The sequence below is a fragment of the Phascolarctos cinereus genome, unplaced genomic scaffold, assembly GCF_003287225.1.
Source record: "Phascolarctos cinereus isolate Bilbo 61053 unplaced genomic scaffold, phaCin_HiC Scaffold_1;HRSCAF=81, whole genome shotgun sequence".
NCBI lineage: Eukaryota > Metazoa > Chordata > Mammalia > Diprotodontia > Phascolarctidae > Phascolarctos > Phascolarctos cinereus.
The window spans coordinates 194,684,694-194,706,166 of record NW_027555514.1 but is presented as its reverse complement, the minus strand read 5'-3'; the positions used below and the strand labels follow the sequence as shown (position 1 = coordinate 194,706,166).

The 21,473-nt window shown below is 39.9% G+C and overlaps 1 protein-coding gene and 1 pseudogene across 1 annotated transcript in view; one reads left to right on the top strand and one right to left on the bottom strand.

The window, feature by feature from the left end:
• Nucleotides 1–1,568: 1,568 nt before the first annotated feature.
• NINJ2 (ninjurin 2) overlaps nucleotides 1,569–21,473 on the top strand; it is a 154,240-nt gene continuing 134,335 nt past the window's right edge. Inside the window, exon 1 of the mRNA XM_021001715.2 lies at nucleotides 1,569–1,716. Coding sequence (XP_020857374.1) covers nucleotides 1,684–1,716 — 33 coding nt within the window. The 5' untranslated portion in view covers nucleotides 1,569–1,683. The remainder of the gene's footprint in view (nucleotides 1,717–21,473) is intronic.
• Nucleotides 9,763–19,701, bottom strand: LOC110218661 (protein limb expression 1 homolog; annotated as a pseudogene).

The following is a 21,473-nucleotide window of genomic DNA, read 5'->3' as shown; positions in this document are numbered from 1 at the left end:
ACTTAGGTATTGTACCCATTCAGAGGCACATACTAAATGTGACTTGAACATATTTAGCCTAGGAAAACTTGGCATTTTTGGTGTTGTTGAGAGAGGCTTTGAAACAGCAATTACCCTCTTTATAGTAAGAAAAAGAAAAAAATAACCCTTTGAGGGTAAAAGATAGAGGGCAAGGGATTAAGGAAGGTAAAGGGAGTGCTAGGTGGAGAAAAAAAAACCCACAAAAATAAAACCATGCAGGGTCCAGGAGAAGGAACTGACCAGTTCCACACACACATGGGATGGACTACCCCCCCTCAAGTGTTGCCTGGGTCCAGACCCAGGTATGGATAATGAGGATAGATATTCACAATGACAAGAAGTGGGGAGGTGAGTAGGAACTTTTGGGAGAGCTAAAGTAGAACTTTCAAGGCTTTTAAAGTTGTTTTCCTTTACATGGGGTGATATGTAACTTGTTCTCCTGGTTCTGCTGACTTTGCTCTTCATCATTTCATATAAGGAAGAGCTCTGCTCAGCCACAGAGGTGGAGGGGCTGCAAAGGACAAAGTCAAAATGGGGAGCAAACCTAATCTTCTCTCCTGTTAACAGTTCTTTGGACAATGCATGTCCGTTGGGAAAGGGAGTGACTCTTTAGCAATCCCAAATACAAAGTTCTGTTTCAACGTAGCTCAAATAGGCTTTTTAGGTTAGCACTACAAATTCCGTGGACAGTAGAGGTACCTGGGGGAAAAGAGCCTCACCAGAGAGGCAATCCCAAGTGCATCTCTCTTCTTGGAAGAGGTTACCTCAACCAAAATAGGGCCCTTTGGAAAAAATGGGGCTCAATTAGGAGGAAGGAAACATACCTTACATATTTATGGACTCCTTGGAGGTTTTTTGCATTCATCCTGTGGTGTAAAATAAGGGATGTCCTGTATCCAATAGATATTTTTAGCTTATATGAGAGCTAAGAGCCCTTTTATTCACATCTGTAGAAAACCTAGATTGAACTATATTCTGACATTCTCAGGAGTGAATTGTGTGTATGGGCAAAATGAAGTGAATTTTGATGTTTCCAGGGGAAAACTCTGGTTAATGGCATGCACCAAATGGGGCAATTTTTTTAGATGCCCGAAAGATTGAACCCAGTTCATGTAAACCCAGAAGCTGGGGTTGGGGGAGACAGATTATAGCCATTTGCTGGAGGCTCACCCTTAGTGACTGCATGCCCTCCTCAGTCCTCTCATCTGGATATCAGACTGCATCTTGATGCTTTTTGCTTTTAAAAAACATACAGGGGTCCTTCATGTGTACAAACAATTTGGCTATGGAGCAATTGGGTTGGGCTCCAAAAGCTTATTGGAGACACTAAAGACAATGATGTTGATAATGCACAGCTCAGAGGAAGGCTGTTTCACGAGGATGTTTCATGTCTTGAAAGAAATAAAAAATTGGCACCTGACCTTTACCCCATGTGTGCATGCGCACCCCATCGCACACACAGATGTATGTACAACCACGTTTCCCCTAGAGTTGAGGCCAGGTCAGGAATATCACAACAGACAGATGAATAGCAGGTCTGTCTTGCCAGCTGTACACCCTCCTACCTAAGGAAAGCCTCAAAGAGTCCCAGACAGCAAAGTCCGCAGTTGCCCACGCAGTCTGCTGCAGGCAACCAGTAAGGAAAGAACTGAACCCAGCGGGATGGAATCAGAAGGGGAAATTGTTGACCTCCAAGTAAGTTTGCCCCGGAGAGAGGGAGCTGATAATAGCAGGGGAAAGACAGAAAAGCAAGGTCGGTAGAGAAAAGAAAAATGCTTTGGCATTCTTTCTCTCTCCTCCTCCTTTCACCTCCCCTCTTTCTCTTCTCTCTCTTCATCTCTGTATTTTCCTTCCATCTCTTCCTCCTTTTTTTCCATTTCTGGTTTCTCACTTGATTTGAAAAATCTCACAACAGTTTCAATTCCACTTTGGCCTCTTCTTCTGGCCGTCAGATTTCAATCCTATTGGATCTTATTACCAGAGAGGGTCATTCTTCATTCTGACAGGGCCCCTCTCTACAATTCTAGGGAATGTGGAGTTTTATTTGTGAGCTTGTCAGGCATTTCTCTAGAGACCGGGGAAGATGTTAGCTCTTAGGTCAGGGAAGGAGGCAGGCACTGAGCCAGCTTTGCATTTTATAAGTTGGGAAAAACTGGAACCACTTCTCTCCCCTTTTCACAAAGCCCTCCTGTTTAGAGATGGAAAGCACCTCGTTCTTAAAGTTAAGCTAAGGGAGGGGAAAGGAAATTAGAGCAATCAGCAAGGAAGAGGGAGAGACACACTTCCCTATATGAGGCTGGCTTAGGGGACAACATTTCCCCTGAATGGTTTCTAGTCACTAGTGCAGTGAAGAAGGGATGGAATGCTAAAAATAATAGTTTACATCAATATAGTGTTTTACAGCTTATAAATATACTGCCTTCACTGTGAGTCGATGATCCCCATTTTACAGATGAGCAGAAAAGACTCAGAGAGATCATTTAACTTGATGTCACACAACTAGTTAGTATTAGAGCTAGGATTCAAACCATAAGCCTTAGAGAGTTGCCTAGGACTTGTTTTCAGTCATGTCTGACTCTCCGTGACCCCATTTGGGGGTTTTCTTGGCAAAGACACTGAAACAGTTTGTTATTTCCTTCTCCAGCTCATTTTGCAGATAAGGAAACTGAGGCAAGCAGGGTTAAGTGACTTGCCCGGGGTCACACAGCTAGCAAGTGTCTGAGGTCGGATTTTAATTTGGAAAGATGAGTCTTTGTGACTTGAGGCCTGGTACTCTATCTGCTGTACCACCTAGTTATCTTCTCTAGAAGTTAAATGACTCAACAAGGGTCACACAGCCAGTATATTTCAGAGGCAAGACTTAAACCTAGGTGTTCCTGACTGTGAGGCCTATTCTTCATTGACTATTACATACCGCTTCCCATCCGTAATGTTTTCTGACAGCTCTAATTCTTATCAAGTTCTTTCTTATTTTGAAGAGAAGCTCTAGTTCAGTGTTTTTTCCCCAAAGTCATTTCCACAGGCCCTTAAAGGACTCCGACAGGTTTCTTGTGGAATCTTCCTATTACTGGGAAGGGATCAGAGACTAGTGTGAAGGGGGAAACACATGAGATTATAGAGGAAAAGAGACAGAGATGACGCTAGGAGACCAAGGAAAAGATCAAGAAATAGGGGATAGGAAGCTGAGATGAGTGAGGGTTGAAGAAACAGTGTGGAGAGGAAAAACTATGAAATGGGGAAAAGAAAGAGGGATTTATGAATAATAATTGTGAATCCCTCAGAAAGGGTAATTGCTGAAATCCCAACTGACAATAAACCATTAGGTGATTTTGTGGTTTTCTTGGTGGTTCCCATTCTTTTGGGATAGGTACAATTAAATAGTTTAATAGTTTTGAAAGCAAAACTATTTAAAGTGTGGGGGAAGAAGATGACTAAATTGTTCAAGGAAAATGTGGTGGAGGAGTGACTATATTGGAAATTATAAGAGCAACCTACTGGAGGTATTCACAGATTCTTCTAGGTTGAAGCTGGCTTCAATAAGACTCCACTACCCCTAAAGCTGGAGAAAGAAACCTCCTTAGGATGAAGAATGATACTCTGGCAATAAGGACCAAATGGGAATCCTGTATTATCCCAGCAAACACAAAACAAAGCATTAAATATAGCAAGTTTGCCGCCTTAATAAAGTTATGGAGGAAAGCAGGAGATTTTTTTCTTTTTATGAACTTGACAATCATCAATAAACACACATTCTAATATATAAAAAGAACAAAAAAGCTTGTATATGACACTGTGATCTTCTATTCATATAGTTTGTTTTTTAAAAGTGTTTATTAAATTTAACAAGATAGTAACAAAATTGTCAAAGCAAGGGATTCTTAAAAATATCAAAGTTGAATAGAATAGGTGTAAGGGGGTGGAATGTTCAAGGCCCAGGAAATGTTGTAGCTTGATAATAGTCAAGGGTGTTATAGCCTAGGGGAAGTCAGAAATAATGGGGGGGGTGTTGAGATTTAAACCTAGGGGAGCAATTAATCACTGGGCATCTTGGGAGTTCCTATTAAAGGGGCTAAGGAAAAAATGAAAAGTAGTGGGGATTTCTACCATCTCAAGGTAAGATCTAAAGTAGCTTGGGATATTAACTAGAAGAGAAGGGGCCACAGGAAAACTAAGGGGCCATAATTAGGACAGGGCAACCTGGGTTTTTTCCCAAGGCCTCAAAATTTAAAGTGTATTGACAACAATGTCTTTCTATGTCAGATAGAACAACTAAACTTAATACCTAGTCAGTAAAAATAGTTAAAATAGGAAGCCACCAGAAAACATATTTCCTTCTTCTCCACTTCCCCATCCCCTAGCATTTGCCGAGTTCCCCCTGGGTTCTCCCCTGTTCTTAGTGTCCTGGGATCTTCTGATGCCTCAAGGCCTTTCCCACCCTTCATCTCCAGACCAACAGAATTTGGATTAAAAATTGATTTGAGAATGCCATTCGTACTTTTATACCTTCTGGATATTTTGTGATGCCTTCCTTGAGTGTCAGAGCTGCTAATTGCTGCTCTATTAAGGAGTGGGAGTGGGGTGGGGGTGGGGGCCAAGCAGCTACAGTTGAGGGAAGGAGAACTAGAACTGTTTCTCAACTAGAAAAAGAAAGTATTTACAAACACCCCCAGGGGAATCGTGCGAAAAATCTATGTAACTGGAAGCTGTGGGAACTAGGGTTTATCAAAAGATAAGCTGGGGTAGAGAGAAAGTGTGAGGAGTTGGTACTGACTCCTGAAAAGGACAAGCTGTAGGAAATCCTAGTTGCAGACACAGAATTGTACACTCAGTGTGGGGTGGCACAGGTACTGCCTGTGTGACCTAGCTTGCATCTCCTCAAAACGATGATTGCAAGACTGAAGTGCTCAGGAATTGGGGAGGGAAAAGGGGACAAGACAGACACCCTGAACTGTAAAACAAGAAAGCTAAAGTTAAGTATAAAAAAGTAGTCCACATATTTCCCTGTGGTAGATGTCGCTGCATGTATGCGCAAGTACACATGTACTGTGGCATATCACTTAATTGTCAATACTTTTTTCAATTATCAGTCGTTTGTTTTTTTCTTCCCATCTTCCTTCACAAGAAAGAAAAGAAAGAAGAAAGGAAAGAAGGGAAAAAATATAGAACCTCTATATTATTTTTAAAAAATTAATTTATTTTGATTTATCAGCCATCACTTCCATAAACTTTTGAGCTTTAAATTTTTCTCCTCCTCTGTCCCCAAGCTGGCATGCCTTTTCATATAGGATATACATATACATTCCTATTAAACATATTTTCATATTAGTGATGTTATAAGGAAGAATTAGAACCAGTAGGAGGAACCAACAGAAAGAGGAAACAAAACACAACAGAAGAAAAAAAAATAGCAAATAGTATGCTTTGATCTTCATTCAAACTTCATAGTTCTTTCTTGGATGTGGATAGCATTTTCCATCATGAGGCCTTTGCAGATGTCTTATATCCTTGTATTGCTGAGAAGGGTTAAGTCTATCAACATTAGTCATCGTACAACATGGCTGTTACTGTGTACAACTTTTTCCTGGTTCTTCTCACTTCACTCAGCATCAGACCATACAAGTCTTTCCAGGTTTTTCTCAAGTCTGCCTGTTCATCATTTCTTATAGCACAATATTATTCCACTACATTCACATACCACAACTTGTTCAGCCATTCCCCAATTGATGGGTATCCTTTCAATTTCCAATTCTTTGCCACCATAAAAAGAGCTGCTATAAATATTTTTGTACATATGGGTCCTTTTCCCATTTATATGACCTCTTTGGGATATAGCCTTAGAAGTGCTATTGCTGGGTCAGAGGTATGCACATTTTTGTAGCCCTTTGGGCATTGTTCCAAATTGCTCTCCAGAATGGTTGGGTCAGTTCACAACCCCACCAACCATGCATTAGTGTTCTAATTTTTCCACATCTTCTCCAGCATTTACCATCAAACTAATTTTCTTAACAATCTTGCTCAGACCTCACCCCAGGTGGGGAAGCCATTGTGCTCTACTCAGGTTTGGATGGGGATAAATTTTTTGAATAGATTGCCCAAGGCTGAGGGTAACTCAGAAGTAAAGTAACATAATCAAAATTCATTTGAATAGGTTCAGCCCCTCATGGTAATATTCATTCTCTCATTAATTGTTAACCAGTCAGAGTTGCTTGCCACCTTCTGGAACACTCCTTTTCCAAAGGACATATAAGTGATGAGCCAACCCCTCTCCCCCACTCTCCCATCCCCCCCATTCCACCTCCCACCTCCTACTGTGATTATCTTTGGTTTAAGAGAGAGATGCCAAATAATCATCCTTTTACTATTTATTGTCATAAATAAAATGATTAAATTATTCAGAAATTGGGTCTCTTTAACTTTTTAAATGTCACATTTCTCTAGTTTGGTTTTGATGTGACCTTTTCTAACTAGATTCTATATCCATTTAGAGTAGACCTGCACAACTTGTAGGTAGGGGCCAAAATTAAAACAGGCTAAACTTCTTAGACCCGCAGATAGGCTTTTATTGGCTCACTTTCCAAGTCATGGTATAATCAATGATTAAACTATTTTGAAAATAAACCATATTTTTAAAAAGGTAAATTTCAATTAATATCAATTAATTACACTCATTACTTATTTATCATGAAATCATTCCTCTCAGATTAGAGACAGACTGATGATGGTTGGTTGCCACAGGTCACGGGATAAACAGGAGAGAATGTGCAGTGGCAACCCACCTGCCAGCTTACATGATGGGCACAATAGTGACTAGTGGAAGGCGGGTTAAATGGGGCATGGACAAAGCACTTGTTACATCTTTACTTTCTTTACTTTTTTCATGGGCCATGCAATCCTTTGGCAGGCTGCATGTTGTGTAGGCCTGATTTAGAGCTCATTTGGATGTATAATGTGAGGTGTTGATCAAACCTAATTTCTTCTATACTGTTATCTAATTTTCCCAGAAGTTTTATTTTTCAATCAAATAGTTAGTCCTTACCCCAGGAGCTGAGAACTTTTTGTTTTTTTAACTCTATGTTACTAGGTTCATTTGCTTCCGCATCTTGTATTCTGTATGTTGCTTCTATAATGTATACTTAATCTATTCTACTATAAATCCCGCTATACCCCTTGAAGCTATTAGAGTTCTGAGAGTACATTTGTTTTTTCTCTCCTATTAATGTAAAAAATTAATCATTGCTCTCCACCTCCAAAGAGAGAACTGATGGAGTCTGAATGTAGATCAAAGCATACTATTTTTCACTTTCTGTATTTTTTCACAACATAACTAATATGACAATGTTTTGCATGACTGAACGTGTATAGCCTATATTAAATTGCTTACTGTCTCAAGGAGGAGGAGGGGAGGGAGGAGAGAGAAAATTTGGAACTAAAAATTAAAAAAAAATGAATCCTAAAAACTGTCTTTACATATAACTGGGAAAAATAAATAATCAAATGAAATACTATTTAAAAATTAATCATCATATAGTTCCAATTGTTCAAATATACTTACTTTCTATACTTATTTTGAGTCCTTTGTATTTAAAAGTGTCTACTCAGCTCTGGTTTTTTCATCAGGACTGCTTGGAAGTCCTTCAATAGATTAAAGATCCATTTCCCGCCTTGTAGCATGATACTCAGTTTTGCCAGATGGGTTATTCTCAGTTTCAAGCCTTTATTTTCTGCCTTTTGGAATAATTTCAAGCTCTCTTCTTCTTTTAAGTGGTAGCTGCCAAATCTTATGTGGCTCCTTGGTATTTTAACTCTTTTCCAACTGCTTCCAGCATTTTCCCCAAAATGACCTAGAGACTCTGGATTTTGGCTATGACATTCCTGGGCGTATTAATTTTAGTGTTTCTTTTAGGAGATGGCTAGTAGAAACTTTATATTTTCACTCTACCATCTTGTTCTAAGAAGTCTAGCTGGTTTTCATTAGTCATTTTATTTATCTATTTCCATGCTAATTTTTAGGGAGTCAGTTACATGAGTAAGTTTTTGTGCCTCCTGTGCTTAGCTATTTATTGTTTTTCCAAATCTTTCCTCTAGAGCTCTCATTTAATTTATAATATCATTTTAAACTCCTGTTTCATTTTTCCCCCCCAAGAATTCTAATAAACTTGGTAGCCAAACTGTGTTTTTGTCTGAGGCTTTTGTGGCATTATTCTCTTTTTTCTAGATGTTTGTCTTCGTTCTCCATGGAACCATAGTATTTCTTTATCATGGTAGCTTCTTTTGTTGCCACATTTATCTAGCCTTACTTCCTGAATTGAAATTTTGTGTCAGGGAAGGCTCTATGCATTTCTTAAAGGAATGGTAGGACCTTGTTTGAGCCTGATCTGCATTATCTGGGGACCTTCCACTATTTCCTAGTGGTACTGAGTATTGTGTGCTTCAGTGATTTCAGGAGCAACCCAAGCCAGTGAGCTATCCAAGGATGTAGTTAGTCTAGATTGGTCTGATTACTGCTCTTTTTAGTATGAGTTTTGTGGATTCCAGATCCCAGGCTGAGGTCAGAGCAACATAGTTGTAGATTTCAAGTATCCCTAGCTGGCCCTTGGTCCATGGTCTGCCCTAAGGCATATAGCCGCAGGCTCCAGATTTCCCTGGCTCATCCATGGTCCACTTTTGGTAAGGCTTCCATGGATCTTGCTCATAGGCTGAACTTATCTGGTTAGAATCCTTTGCTAGTGCCCTTAGGCTTCTGGCTATCCCCTTCTGTGAATCTGGTCTGGAAAAATGCACCTTCCCCTTGAGTGTGTAAAATTGGAAATTGATTTCAATTCTATTTTGCTAAGACTTAATCAAGCTGTATTTAATATTCCCTTTTGAGATTCCTTCCCCTGGTAAACTTCACCCATCACCCACATCTCAGAGAAACTTGATTAAAGGTCAAGCTTTTGTCATCAAATCTTTGTGAAATTTATCAACAGAATCTTCTAGAGTTGAGATTTGTTTCTTCTTAGGTTATACAACCCTATGTTGTAGCTCATCAAAGTCTATGTCAGATTTAGTACATCTTCAGTACCCATTCTGTAGGATTCTAATGATTCATAAAAAATATCTGTTGAATAATCTCCTTCTCCCTCGCCATCAATGAGACAACTAGGTGGCATAATGGAGAGACCATAGAAACAGAAGTCAGACAGACTTAGGTTTGAATCTTTCATCAGATACTTGGGAACTCTGTGATCTCGGGGAGCCTCTTAATCTCTCTCAGATCAAGTTTACTAATCTGCAAAAAAGGGATGTCAGGGTCAGCTAGGTGGTGCAGTGGATACAACACTGGTCTTGGAGTCAGGAAGACCTGAGTTCGAATCCAGCCTCAGACCAGCCACTTGACACTTACTAGCTGTATGACCCTGGGCAAGTCACTTAACCCCAATTGCCTTGCCGAAAAGAAAAAAAATATGTCAATAGCACTTCCTTCACAGGTTTATTGTGAAGAACAAATGAGAAAATATATGTAAAGCATTTATCCTTTTCCTCCCCCTTCCTCCTAATTTAGGCCTAAGCTAGTGGAGGAGAAAAGATTGGTAGGGAAATTGGATTAGATGATCCCTGAGGTCCTTTTCACCTCTAAGGTTCCATAATGTGTGATGGGGCTGGGGTCAGGCTGGGGTAGGGTGCAAATGGATTAAAACTTCAATTAGCAGCTACATTTCTCTAAAACCATAACTGTAAGTGACCAACTTACATGGTCCATCAATATATCAGAGGAATATCATTTTCTGGTTTAGCACTTGATGGGTCCTTTGGAGTTCTGGTATCAGTTAGTGGTAGCTGCAATAAAGCAGCACCCCTTGGCAAAGAGGCATTTTGGTCACTGTAGAGCTGAATTAGGGCTAAGCTTAGGATTTCTTTCTTTTCTTTGTAAAACAAAACTTTGTAAAACTTTGTAAAACTCTTGTCCAGCTCTTCTGGCTTCCTCTAATGTCCTCAGGGCCATCTGCAGCTCTTGAGAGACAATATTTACTTCCACAAGATTTTAAGTTCCAAATTTTCACCCCATCTCACCCTTATCCCCACCCCAAGATCACATGCATTCTGAATATCCCTTCCCCTAGTCTGTCCTCTCTTCTATTTCTCCCCCACTTCTCTTATCCCCTTCCCCTTCTATTTTCCTGTAGGGCAGGATAGACTTCTGTACCCCATTTCCTGTATTTCTTATTTCCCAGTAGCATTTGAGAGATAATTCTTGGTGAATCTTGTTCCTTCATGATCTAGTCCAGGGCCATATGACTCCTCATCCTTTCATCTAAGGAATGCTGGGAATAGTGGGAAATCACCTCCTATCGGGAACACTTGGTTTCCTGAAGGGCCTTCAGGTTTCCATTCCAGTGCAGTAGCTGGAAAACAATTGTCAGCTTCTGAAATTCCAACATAGTTTCCCCCCGTTTGACTCCAGCATAGAGTGATAGGCTCCTATGCTAGTACGTGGGTCATCAGCATCATTTATAGCGCAGTTAGTGGGGGAGATGGCTTCCTGAACATTTTCTATAATGAACTCCTTAGTGATTCTTTGAGAGGGGCAGTTCATTGAAGAGGGGAATTAATTGATCAGGGCCACTTTGGCTGCATCTCACCTCTGCTCTGCTTAGGCAGCACTGGAAGTTACCAAAACAACTGCCTCTAGGGAGGGGTGGTGGTGATTATTTAGTTTCCAATTATTTTTTAGTCTATCTTTCCATGGCCCTTTATTATATATAATTTTTATTGCATCATGATCTGAAAAGGATGCATTCAATATTTCTGCCTTTCTGCATTGGATTGTGAGGTTTTTATGCCCTAGTAGAGGGGTGGTGGTGATGTAACTTACAAATGGAGGCCCAGGAAATGGCAATGGCTCATATGCCACCAAACCTTCACTTACAAACACAGCTTTCTGCTGTTGTTTGCTTTCCCAAAACTCCTACAGCACTGACACAAAATTCACCAGCCTTAATCACTGAATGGAAGTTATCTCAGACAGACTGAGACCTGGGAAAGATCTTAGCTTAAAAAGGCCAAGGTCTCCCACTGCATCCAGAGCCATCTCCAGTCATCCTGATCTATGTCTTACCACTGGAGTCAGATGGCTCCAGAGGAGAAAGTGAGGCTGGTGACTTTGCATGGCCCTGCCTCGCTTAAATCCAATTCACTTGCAAGTCAAGATATTATCCTCCTGAAGTCATTGGTCCTCTTCCAGAACAAAGGAGGAACAACAAGAAGTGAGGCAGAGCTGTGCAAAGTCATCAGCCCCATTTTCTCCTCCAGAGTCATTGAAGTCTAATGTTCTTTTTCCATCCTTGATGGGGTAGTTGTGTGAGATCCCAGCTACGTTGCTGTCTATTTTGCCATCTTCACTCTCTACCACCTGTTGAATGAGATGTGAAATGAAAGTGTTAAGAATAACAATGGCAAACAGGGAGGATGCTGATTCCTCTTGACTTGGTGTGCTGAAGTATGTGAAAGAAAGAGCAAGCAGCTTTGGAGAAGGTGATCAGCTATTATCTGGCCTTCCTTGAGTGCAAGAAGATGGAAAGAAAAAAAAACATTAAAGAAAAAGATCTAGGATGAAAGGGAGGCAAAGTACTTTGTCCTTTGTTCTGGAAGAGAACCATGACATCACAAAGGTGATGTCATCACTTGCAAGTGAATTGGATTTAAGTGAGGGAGGGCTGTGCAAAGTCACCAGTCTCACTCTCTTCTCTGGAGCCATCTGCATTCAGTAGCAAGATATATATCAGGGCAACTGGAGATGGCTCCGGATGCAGTGAGAGACCTTGGCTTTTTTAAGCTAAGGTCTTTCCCAGATCTCAGTCTGATTGAGGCAAAGCCCATTTGGTGATTAAGGTTAGGGAAGAAATGAGGCAAAGAATTGCCTCTTATATAGTAAAAAAAAAGAAAGAAAGAAAGGAAGGAAGGAAGGAAGGAAGGAAGGAAGGAAGAAAGAAAGAAAGAAAGAAAAAGAAATCTGGGAGGGGAACAGCTTCAGTTTTTGGCCAAAACAGAAACAATTGTTATTTACACTCACTCTGAGCCATAAGAGCCCAATAATGACCAAGTGAGGCTTGGGTTGGGACCTATTGTTGGCCAGTCAGTGAGAGCTAGAAAATGATAAGGACTTGAGAAAGATAGACTGATTAGGATAAAGATGAAAGTAAGGGTAGAGGAGCAAGAAAAGGGGGATTTCATAGGAAGGAGGGGAATGGGAGGTAAAAATTTGCTAGCTATAAGGGAAGCGGAACATAAAGGCAAGGGAAGTACCAGTTAAGGAGGTATAGAGTTGAGAAGAGGTTTGATGGTACTGGTATTCAGGAAAGTCATATGGAGAAGGAAGCCACTAATTCTGGGCAATATGTGGCCAGGGCAGTCGCTTCATTCTTCTATTTCTCTCCCTCATAATCCTTGAGAAGGGCTGGCCCTGGGGTCAGGATAGTCAATGATGATGACAGCCAAGAGGACCATATAGTGATAAAGACCTCAAGTCCAGGGCAGCAGGCAGCCACATTGTCCTTCAACATCACACTCTCAGGAAGAGTTGTGGCTGTCTGTTGTTCCAGACTTGAAGTCTCTTTCATCAAATGGGTTTTTGGTAGTGATAGATGGTTAAAGCATTGTCCCCTCAGATGTTAATGGAGGGCAGAATAGGTATCCCTTTAGCAAGTAGCAGCCAACAGGGCCATGTGTCAGAGGCCTCCAGTCCCAAGCTCTGAGAGAACTCTATCTCAGTTTAAGCAATGCTGCCTCAAGAAGGGCAGAGCAGCTGTTGGGGCAAGGTTGTCTATTTCAGTGGTGCCACCTCTCTCCTCAGTGGGTTTGTCTTTGTACTTTCTATTGCCTTTGCAGCAGTGACCCCCCAACTACCTGGGAACCTCATGGAGATAGAAGACTAAGCAACTATTGAACTGACTTAAATCAAAACTGAAAGGACTATAGCTCTTGGAGTAAATTGTGCTCACTCTGTAGTGGGGGCAAGTGTGGTTTAACATTTTTAGGGGATGATGAATGGTGTGTGAAGAAACTGATCGATAGTTTGCTTATGATGCATATGTATAGCACCTAGGCATAGTACTTTGCATATCATGGACATTAAATGTTTATCGATTGATTCAAAGACCTAACACTCTTTTTTTCCAGTACTAGCCAGGCCCTCTGTCTATGCCAAGTATGATATCAACATTAGCCATGGGAAATGAAAAAATAAAATAAGCATTTATTAAGTACCTATTATATGCCATGTACTGTGCTCAGTGCAAGGATACAAAGACAAAAGTGAAATGGCCTCTGCTCTCAAGGAGCTTGCATTCTAATGGAAGAGATGGCAACAACAACAACAATATCATAATAATAATAACTAACATTTCTATAGCACTTACTATGTGCCAGGCATTGTGCTAAGTGCTTTACAATTACAATACTGGGAAGTAGGTGCTTTATTACCCCTATTTTATAAATGAGGAAACTGAGGCAAGAGAGGTTAAGTGACTTGCCCAGGGTCATGCAGCTAGTAAGTGTCTGAGGCTGGATTTGAACTCAGGTCTTCCTGACTCCAGGCCCAGCACTCTATCCACTATACCACCTAGCTATTTTTATGCCATCTAACTAGTACATATACAGATAGTTCTTACATTATGCAAATATGACTTTAAGTAAAGAATCCTGAAATTCACATTCCAAAAAAAAAAATATGTTAATTTTACTGTACAGTACTGCTCTCTCTCTCTCCCCCCTCCCCCCCTCCGCTCCTCACCCCCCTAAGCAATCTCTGCAGCCTCCTGCTCTCTCCTCCCACCAAAACCTTATTAAAAAACCCTAGAAAAAACTCTCCAGGTGAAAGCAGAGCAAAATGGTGCCACAGCCACATATCTACCCCCATGTTCTTGCTCTAGCCATGCACCTACATGGCTGGTCCCAGCCCCTGGTGTTCCTCTTCTTGATCCTGTATCTCTGTCCCCAGCCCCCATGTGTCCTTGAACCATGTGCTGGCTGTGTGGCCCTCTTCCTGTTTCCCTCCCTCTCTTCCCCACCTCTGTGGGCAAATTCATATTACATAAAAATTATTTTACACAGAGTTCTGCAGAAAGGTCCATTTATGTAAAGCAAGAACTTTCTATATAAGTATTAACAAGGTAACTTTGGATGGGAAGGCACCAGCATGTGGGGGCATGAGGATGGACAAGAAAGACCTCTTATAGAAAGTAGTTCCAGAGATGAGTTACTGTGGATCATTAATATCTTTGATTTGGAGATTCCAAAGTACAAGGGGCCTGGGTTCAAGATGCCTCAGAGGAGAACTACCAGTCACTCTTCTGGAGTAGGAGGGAATAAAATTTTAGCAATAGGCTTCACAAGCTCAAAGCCCAAATGTTTTATAATTATGTTCATATAGTTTCTGGATTCATCTTGGCAGGTGTACTCCTGGGTATTTTATGTTGTCTATGGTTATTTTAAATGAAATATCTCTTACTATCTCTTCTTGCAGGGCTTTGTTGGTGATATACAGAAATGTTGATGATTTATGTAGGTTTATTTTATATTCTGCTACTTTACTAAAATTATTGTTTCAAATATTTTTTGTTGGATCTCTAGGATTTTCCAAGCATAGCATATCATCTGCATAAAGAGATAGTTTTATTTCCTCATTGCCCATTCTGATTACTTTAATTTTTAAAAATTAGCATTTCTAGCTCAATATTGAATAATATTGGTGATAATGTGCATTCTTGTTTCACTCCTGATCTTCTTGGGAAAGCTTTTTCTGCATCTATTGATATAATCATATGACTTTTGTTGCTTTTGTTATTGATATAATCAATTTTATTAATAGTTTTCCTTATATTTGAACCAGCCTTGCATTCCTAGTATAAACTCCAGTTGGTCACAATGTATAATCTTTGTGATATATTGCTGTAGTCTCCTAGCTGGTGTTTTGTTTAGGATTTTTGCATCAATATTCATTAGTGAAATTGGTCTATAATTTTCTTTTCTCTGTTTTTGCTCTTCCTGGTTTAGGTATCAGCACCATATTTATTTCATAAAAGGGGTTTGGTAGGACTCCTTCTTTGCCAAATAATTTATTTAATATTGGAATTAGTTGATCTTTAAATGTCTGGCACTTGTAAATCCATCTGGTACTGATGCTTTTTTTCTTAGGAAGTTCATTTATGGCCTGTTCAATTTCTTTTTCTAAAATAGGCTTATTTAGATATTCTGTTTCCTCTTCTGTTAATCTGGGTAGTATACTTTTATACCCAAGTAGATGTATATGTTATTTCCTCTTTAACCCAGTTCAAATGAGAATAAACTTCCTGCTGTCTGCCCTCTATGCCATCTTCCCCTCCATTGTAAAAGATTTTCCATTCGCACCTCTTTGTACAAGATAATTTGCTCCATTTTACCTCTCCCTACCCAATTTCATTTTTTAGGATCATCCCATCATAGTCATCTCAACCTCAAGTCCTCTGTCGATGTATATTCTTTATAACCACCCTAGTAATGATATTTTCAAGAGTTAAAAATATCATTTTCCCATACAAGAAGTAAACAGTTTAACCTTATTAAATACCTTATGATTAGTCTTTCATGTTTACCTTCTTATATTTCTCCTCATTCATGTATTTGGAAATCAAATTTTCTTTTCAGTTCTGGTCTTTTCAAAAATGCTTGAAAGCCTCTTAATTCATTAAATATCCATTTTTTCCCCTTGCAGGATTATACTCAGCTTTGCTGGGTAAGCTATCCTTGGTTGCACACCCAGTTCCTTTGCTCTTCAGAATATCATCTTCCATGTCCTTTGGTCTTTAAATGTAGAACCTACTAAATCTTGTGTTTTCCTGACTGTGGTTCCACAATATTTGAATTGTTTCTTTCTAATTGCTTGTAATAGTTTCTCCTTGACTTGGGAGCTTTGAAACTTAGGTATAATGTTCCTGTGAGTCTTCATTTTGGTGTCTTGTGCAATCAATGATTGGTGGATTGTTTTCAATTATTATTTTACCCTCTAGTTTTAAAACTTAAGGGAACTTTTCCTTAATGATTTGTTAAATTTCTTTAATTTCTTTAAAAAAATTCCTTAAAATTTCTTAATAATTTTTTATTTTTATTTATTTTTTTTATTTTATTTATTTATTTTTAGGCAATTGGGGTTAAGTAACTTGCCCAGGGTCACACACCTAGTAAGTATCAAGTGTTTGGTCTGAGACCCAATTTGAACTCAGGTCCTCCTAGCTGCCCCCTACAATTTCTTAATAATTTCTTGAAGAGGCTAGTGTCTAGGCTCTTTTTTTTTTTATCATGACTTCCAGGTAGTCCAGCAATTGTTATATTATTTCCTTTTGATCCATTTTCCAGGTTGGTTGTTTTTCCAATGAGATATTTGATGTTATTTTCTATTTTTTTTATTCTTTTGATTTTGTTTTATTATTTCTTTTTTAAAAATTTAAAAATTTTTTATTTTTTTGGCAAGGCAATGGGGTGAAGTGACTTGCCCAGGGTGACACAGTTAGTAAATAAGGCCATATTTGAACTCAGGTCTTCCTGAATCCAGGGACAGAGCTCTATTCACTGCACCATCTAGCTGCCCCTGTTTTATTATTTGTTGATGTCTTATTAAATCATTAGTTTACCCTTGCCCAATTCTAATTTTTAAGGAGTTATTTTCTTCTGTAAGTTTTTGTATCATTTTCTAATTGATTTTCTTTTTATAATTTCTTGATTTTCTTCCATTACTCATTTCTTTTCCCAATTTTTCCTCTACCTCTCTTATTTAAGTTTTAAAATCCTTTTAAAACTCTTCTAGGAACTCTTTTTGGACTTGTGACTCTTTCACATTGTTCTTTGAAGCTTCAAAAGCAACTGTTTTGACTTCATCGTCTTCTTCTGAGTTTGAATCCTGATCTAGCACAATAGTAACTACCTATGGTCAGATTCTTTCTCTGTTGTTTACTCATTTTTTTTTAAATGTCCTGTTTCTTGGCTGTTAACTTTATATTAAGGCGAGGCTCTGCTCCTGGGGTTTGGGGAATAATGTTTCAGTCTTCAGGGTTTTCATATTGCTGTTTTCAGAGTTCTACCTGGAGTTCTTTGACTTTTGGTTCTTCCATTATGCTATGATGTAAGGCCAGATGTAGTGATTGCTCCTCCTGGCTCATGCCTTGGTCTATGAATGACATCAAGTCTGTCCCTGAGCTATGACCAAATCCCTCACCACCCCTGCCACTGCAAAAAAAAAAAATTCTCATTCCCTCTGGTCCCTGAACACACCACCAGCTTTCTGCTGCCACAAGCTTATGTTTGCGCCTCTGCCCCTGGAACCAAAACCAGGGACTCTATTCTCCTGTGAATGATCACAACCAGCAGGGCCCCACCCTTCAGCTACCACACTCACCCAGCATATACTTCTCACCTGCAGCCACAGCCTGGTACAAAGTCTGTTCAAATGTACCTAGATCCCACATCTAGGGCAATGGAGGACCCCAACTCTGCTCTGGAATCTTCCCTATCTGTGGGGTGAAAGTTCCCAAAGACCTGGCTGCTACCAACCCAGCTGCCCCCAGGGCTTACTGATTGTTGACACAGATATCTGTATTTAGCTCTGGCCAACCCACTGTTCTGTTAGGTCAGATCTTTCCTAAAGTTCACACTGGTTGTTTTAGGCTAGACCACTGCTTTACCCAGACTTTTAGTTATTCCTGCTGTTCAAAAAATTCACTTTGAGACATTATTTTAATTTGGGGTGTGGGGGGGAATTTGGAAGAGCCAGGTAATTTCCTGCCTTTTCTGCTATCTTCCCACAATTCCCCTCCTGCCACATATTTGTAAAGATTTACACTCAATCTGGGGAAAGGCATCTCATTTAACCAGCCTGGGAAAGAGATGAAAGGACCCAAGTGATGATGGATCCCTTTCTTACCTGTCATACAGCTACAGCTATTGTGGAAAAGAAGGAAGAGACAGAATCCAGAGTTGTGCCATTCCACAGGACATATAATTAAATAAACATTTATCAAATGACTAATGAATATAATGCTAGACACTAGGAGAGATAGAAAAGATATATTTCTGTCCTGCTGGAGCTTGCATTAAAACATAAGACATCTACACAGTGGTGGCATGATCAAGATTGTTCAACCACCCTATTTGTCCCTCACTTATTGCCAAAATAAGTCTACCATATAAATACCCCTTCTATACTCTGGGAAATAGTATCAAATGATCAAAAGATCCATAATTTTCTTGATTTTTTTTTTGTTAGCTCTGAGCTCCTAGCCAAAGACAGAACTTATAGAAAAATATCTCAGTGTTCAATCTATTTCTATCTCTTCTCTGGAGTTGTTTTTCTCTTAGTTGCTTCCTCCAGATTGTATTGTCAATAAATATGCCCTGACTAGCTATAGCCAGTGATTACCATTTTTTATAAAGACAAAGTAAATATTTAAAGCAAAGAAAGGTAAACAAACTTCCCTTTTAGACACAAAGGAAAAAACTCCAGGTCTTCTTAAAGGAAGGACTTCAAGCAGACAAAAGAGGATTCTGACTTGAGGTCAACCGTCAGGGGTAAGGGGAAAAGGGTTTAGCAACACAGCTTCTATCTGCCCCTTTGACCAGGCCGCCTCAATCCCAGAATCCTGGCTCCTTTCTTTGCAGCAGTTGTTTTTGCCTGGGTCGTCCCTCTCTGGGTTCTAAGTGGCTTTTTACAGTTTTCCTTTTTCCATCTCTCTATTTCTATTCCATTTATCAGTTTCTGGGCTCTTCTTTGAGTATCTCTGAGACCCAGTGAACAGACTTTTAAAGTCCTCCTGAGACAGGGACTACCATTCTTCATCCTATTAAGTTGTTTCCTTTTTGATTCATTTAAGAGACTAATTTGCACCTCAAGAAGAGATGACTTGTTGTGGTCTAATCTTTTATACCTAAATAACTCATTGTTAGCCTTAGTGATTAAGTATTGGGTTTTCAAGTACTCCCTTATCTAATATTAATAATTCACATTTATACGGTGCTATAAGGTTTACAAAGTTTTCTCACAACAACCTGTGAGTACAAGTATTATAATGTATAATTATAATATATATAATACAATTCCCCAATTTTACAGATGAGCAAATTGAGACTCAAGAGAGATTAAACAACTTACCAAAGGGCACATAAGTAGTTAGAGGGGATTTGAGCCCAGGTTTTCTGGAGCTGTGCTCTTTCCAGGATGTTTCTCTAAATAGATAAGCGAGCAGAATAATTAATAATTTCATGAGGTCATTGTCAGAAAGCTAGCTATTAGGTGGTGATTTATTCTGATCACAACTCATGAAACTGTCCACTAAGGTGTGGGTTTCTAACTTCTTGATAGAAGTAGTTACATCAATGAAATCGCTGATCCTTGAAGTATTTATAATAATAAAAAACAACAGCTAACAGTTACTTAGTGCTTTAAGGGTTCCAAAGCACTTTATAATTATTATTATCTCATTTTATCCTCATGACAACCCTGGGAGGTAGGTGCTATTATGAGTTCCATTTTATGGATTAGGAAACTTAGGGCAGATGGAGGAAATTATACTGAAGATGATGCATAATCAACTGTTTAGCGCTGTACTTGAAGGAACACTGGGTTTTTCCATCTAACTTGTAGCTACAACCTTGTATGTGGGTCGTCTCCCCCATTAGAACGAATACTTTGAGAGCAGGAACTGTTATCCTTTTCTATTTGTATCCACAGCACTTTACACATAGTAGGTACTTAATAAATGCTCTTTAGTTCTTTCAGTCATCCTAGCCCTGAAAGGATCTGCAGTGGAGTTCAGAGCTGGAAATTCTCCAGTCTCCATGCCAAGAGCATTTAATGGAAAACCCCTGTGTCCTCCCCAGAAGTGAACTCCCTGTTTCCACATTCCCTTTCCAGAGAACTGGGTTTTGTTTACTACAGAGTGTGTGTGCTGTTTGGCAAGCTTTGGGGTGTGTGTGTGTGTGTGTACCCTGTGCCCCGGGGCTGGAGCCTAGGGACCGATCTTGAGGCCCGGATACACATTTTCTGTTCAGATTTCTATGTTTTCAGGCAGTCAGGACCTTTTCCCTTCCACAGCCCATTTCCTGAAAGTGTGACCCACCCACACCCACCACTTGAACTGAGTCCACAGAGGGAAAGGAAGGTGGGGATTATGGAGGCAGGGAGGAGCTGGGAGCTCTGGACCTTTAATATCACACCTACCTCCCAGAATTGATACTTACCCATAAGCTTCCTTTAAGAGAGATAGGGGAAAAATTACAATATGGAAAAAGTAGTAACTTGCTTTAGAACTGGCTGAGCTGGAAGGAAGCAATGTGCTGTATTGGAGAATGCTTACAGCAAGAAGACCTAGGTTTAAATCTCAATTCTAGCTTGAGACAAGGCATTTAATCTTTCTGTACATCATTGCCTCATCTGTATAATGGTGGGGAGTGGGGAATGGGGTGGGAGGGAGGAAGGGCTCTAGAGTATCTATAAGATTCCTCCCAGCTTTGAATCCTAAAACTCAGACTCAGCTCTGTTCTGTTCTAATCAAAGGATTATAGCTTTAGGGCTGAAAGGGACATTGGAGATCATGTAGACCCTTTCATTTTACAATTGAGGAAACTGACGCCCAGTTACATGAAGTGACTTGCCCATGTAAATAGAACAACCAGAATTCAAATTCCATTCCTCTGACTTCAAATCCAGGATTTCTCTCACTGCACCACACTGCCTCTTCCATTTAAGCCCATTTAATATTTCTCTGTGTCCCATCCAGGTAGGGGATTCTAGATTATTCCTCTGGACTATAGAATCCTTTGACTGCAGGACTGAAAGATGCAGTCCATAGGACAAAAGCACAGAGTCCTCTGTGGAAGCTTATCTTTGAATTAGTATGAAGCCAGTATGTGATTGGGGTTCAGCCAAGGAGACCTTGAGATTCTCTCTCTCTCTCTTTTTCTCTCTCTCTCTCTCTCTCTCTCTCTCCTGGGAAAGAGGATGAAAAAGTATCTGCTTTCCTGCCTCTGAGCAGTATCAGGGAAGGGGAAGGATCAGAGGTGATAGCTGAGTTTTCTTCATGCTTTTATCCTGGCAAGTGTCCCTTGAATCACAAAAAAAGCCACTGGCTCTTCTCACGACTGCCTGGGTAGTGTCTGTGCTTTCAAGTGCTTTCTGCAGCAAACAGGCAGGCAGGGACTTGTCTGTCTGTAAGATAGCCACCACTTTGTTTTTCTTTCCTTAATGAATGTGCCTTTCCATACCCCGCCCCCTCCCCAATCTGTAAAGTCATTTTTCCCTCTCCATCAACCAGATGTGACCTACTTGTCTGCTCCATTTTAGGAAAGGCTCCTTTGAAGACTTCCAGGTTCAGGGAAGTTCTGTCTGGGTCTCAAAGAGATGGATTTTCTTTCTTTCTTTATTTCTTTGAAAATTAAGGAGATTTAGA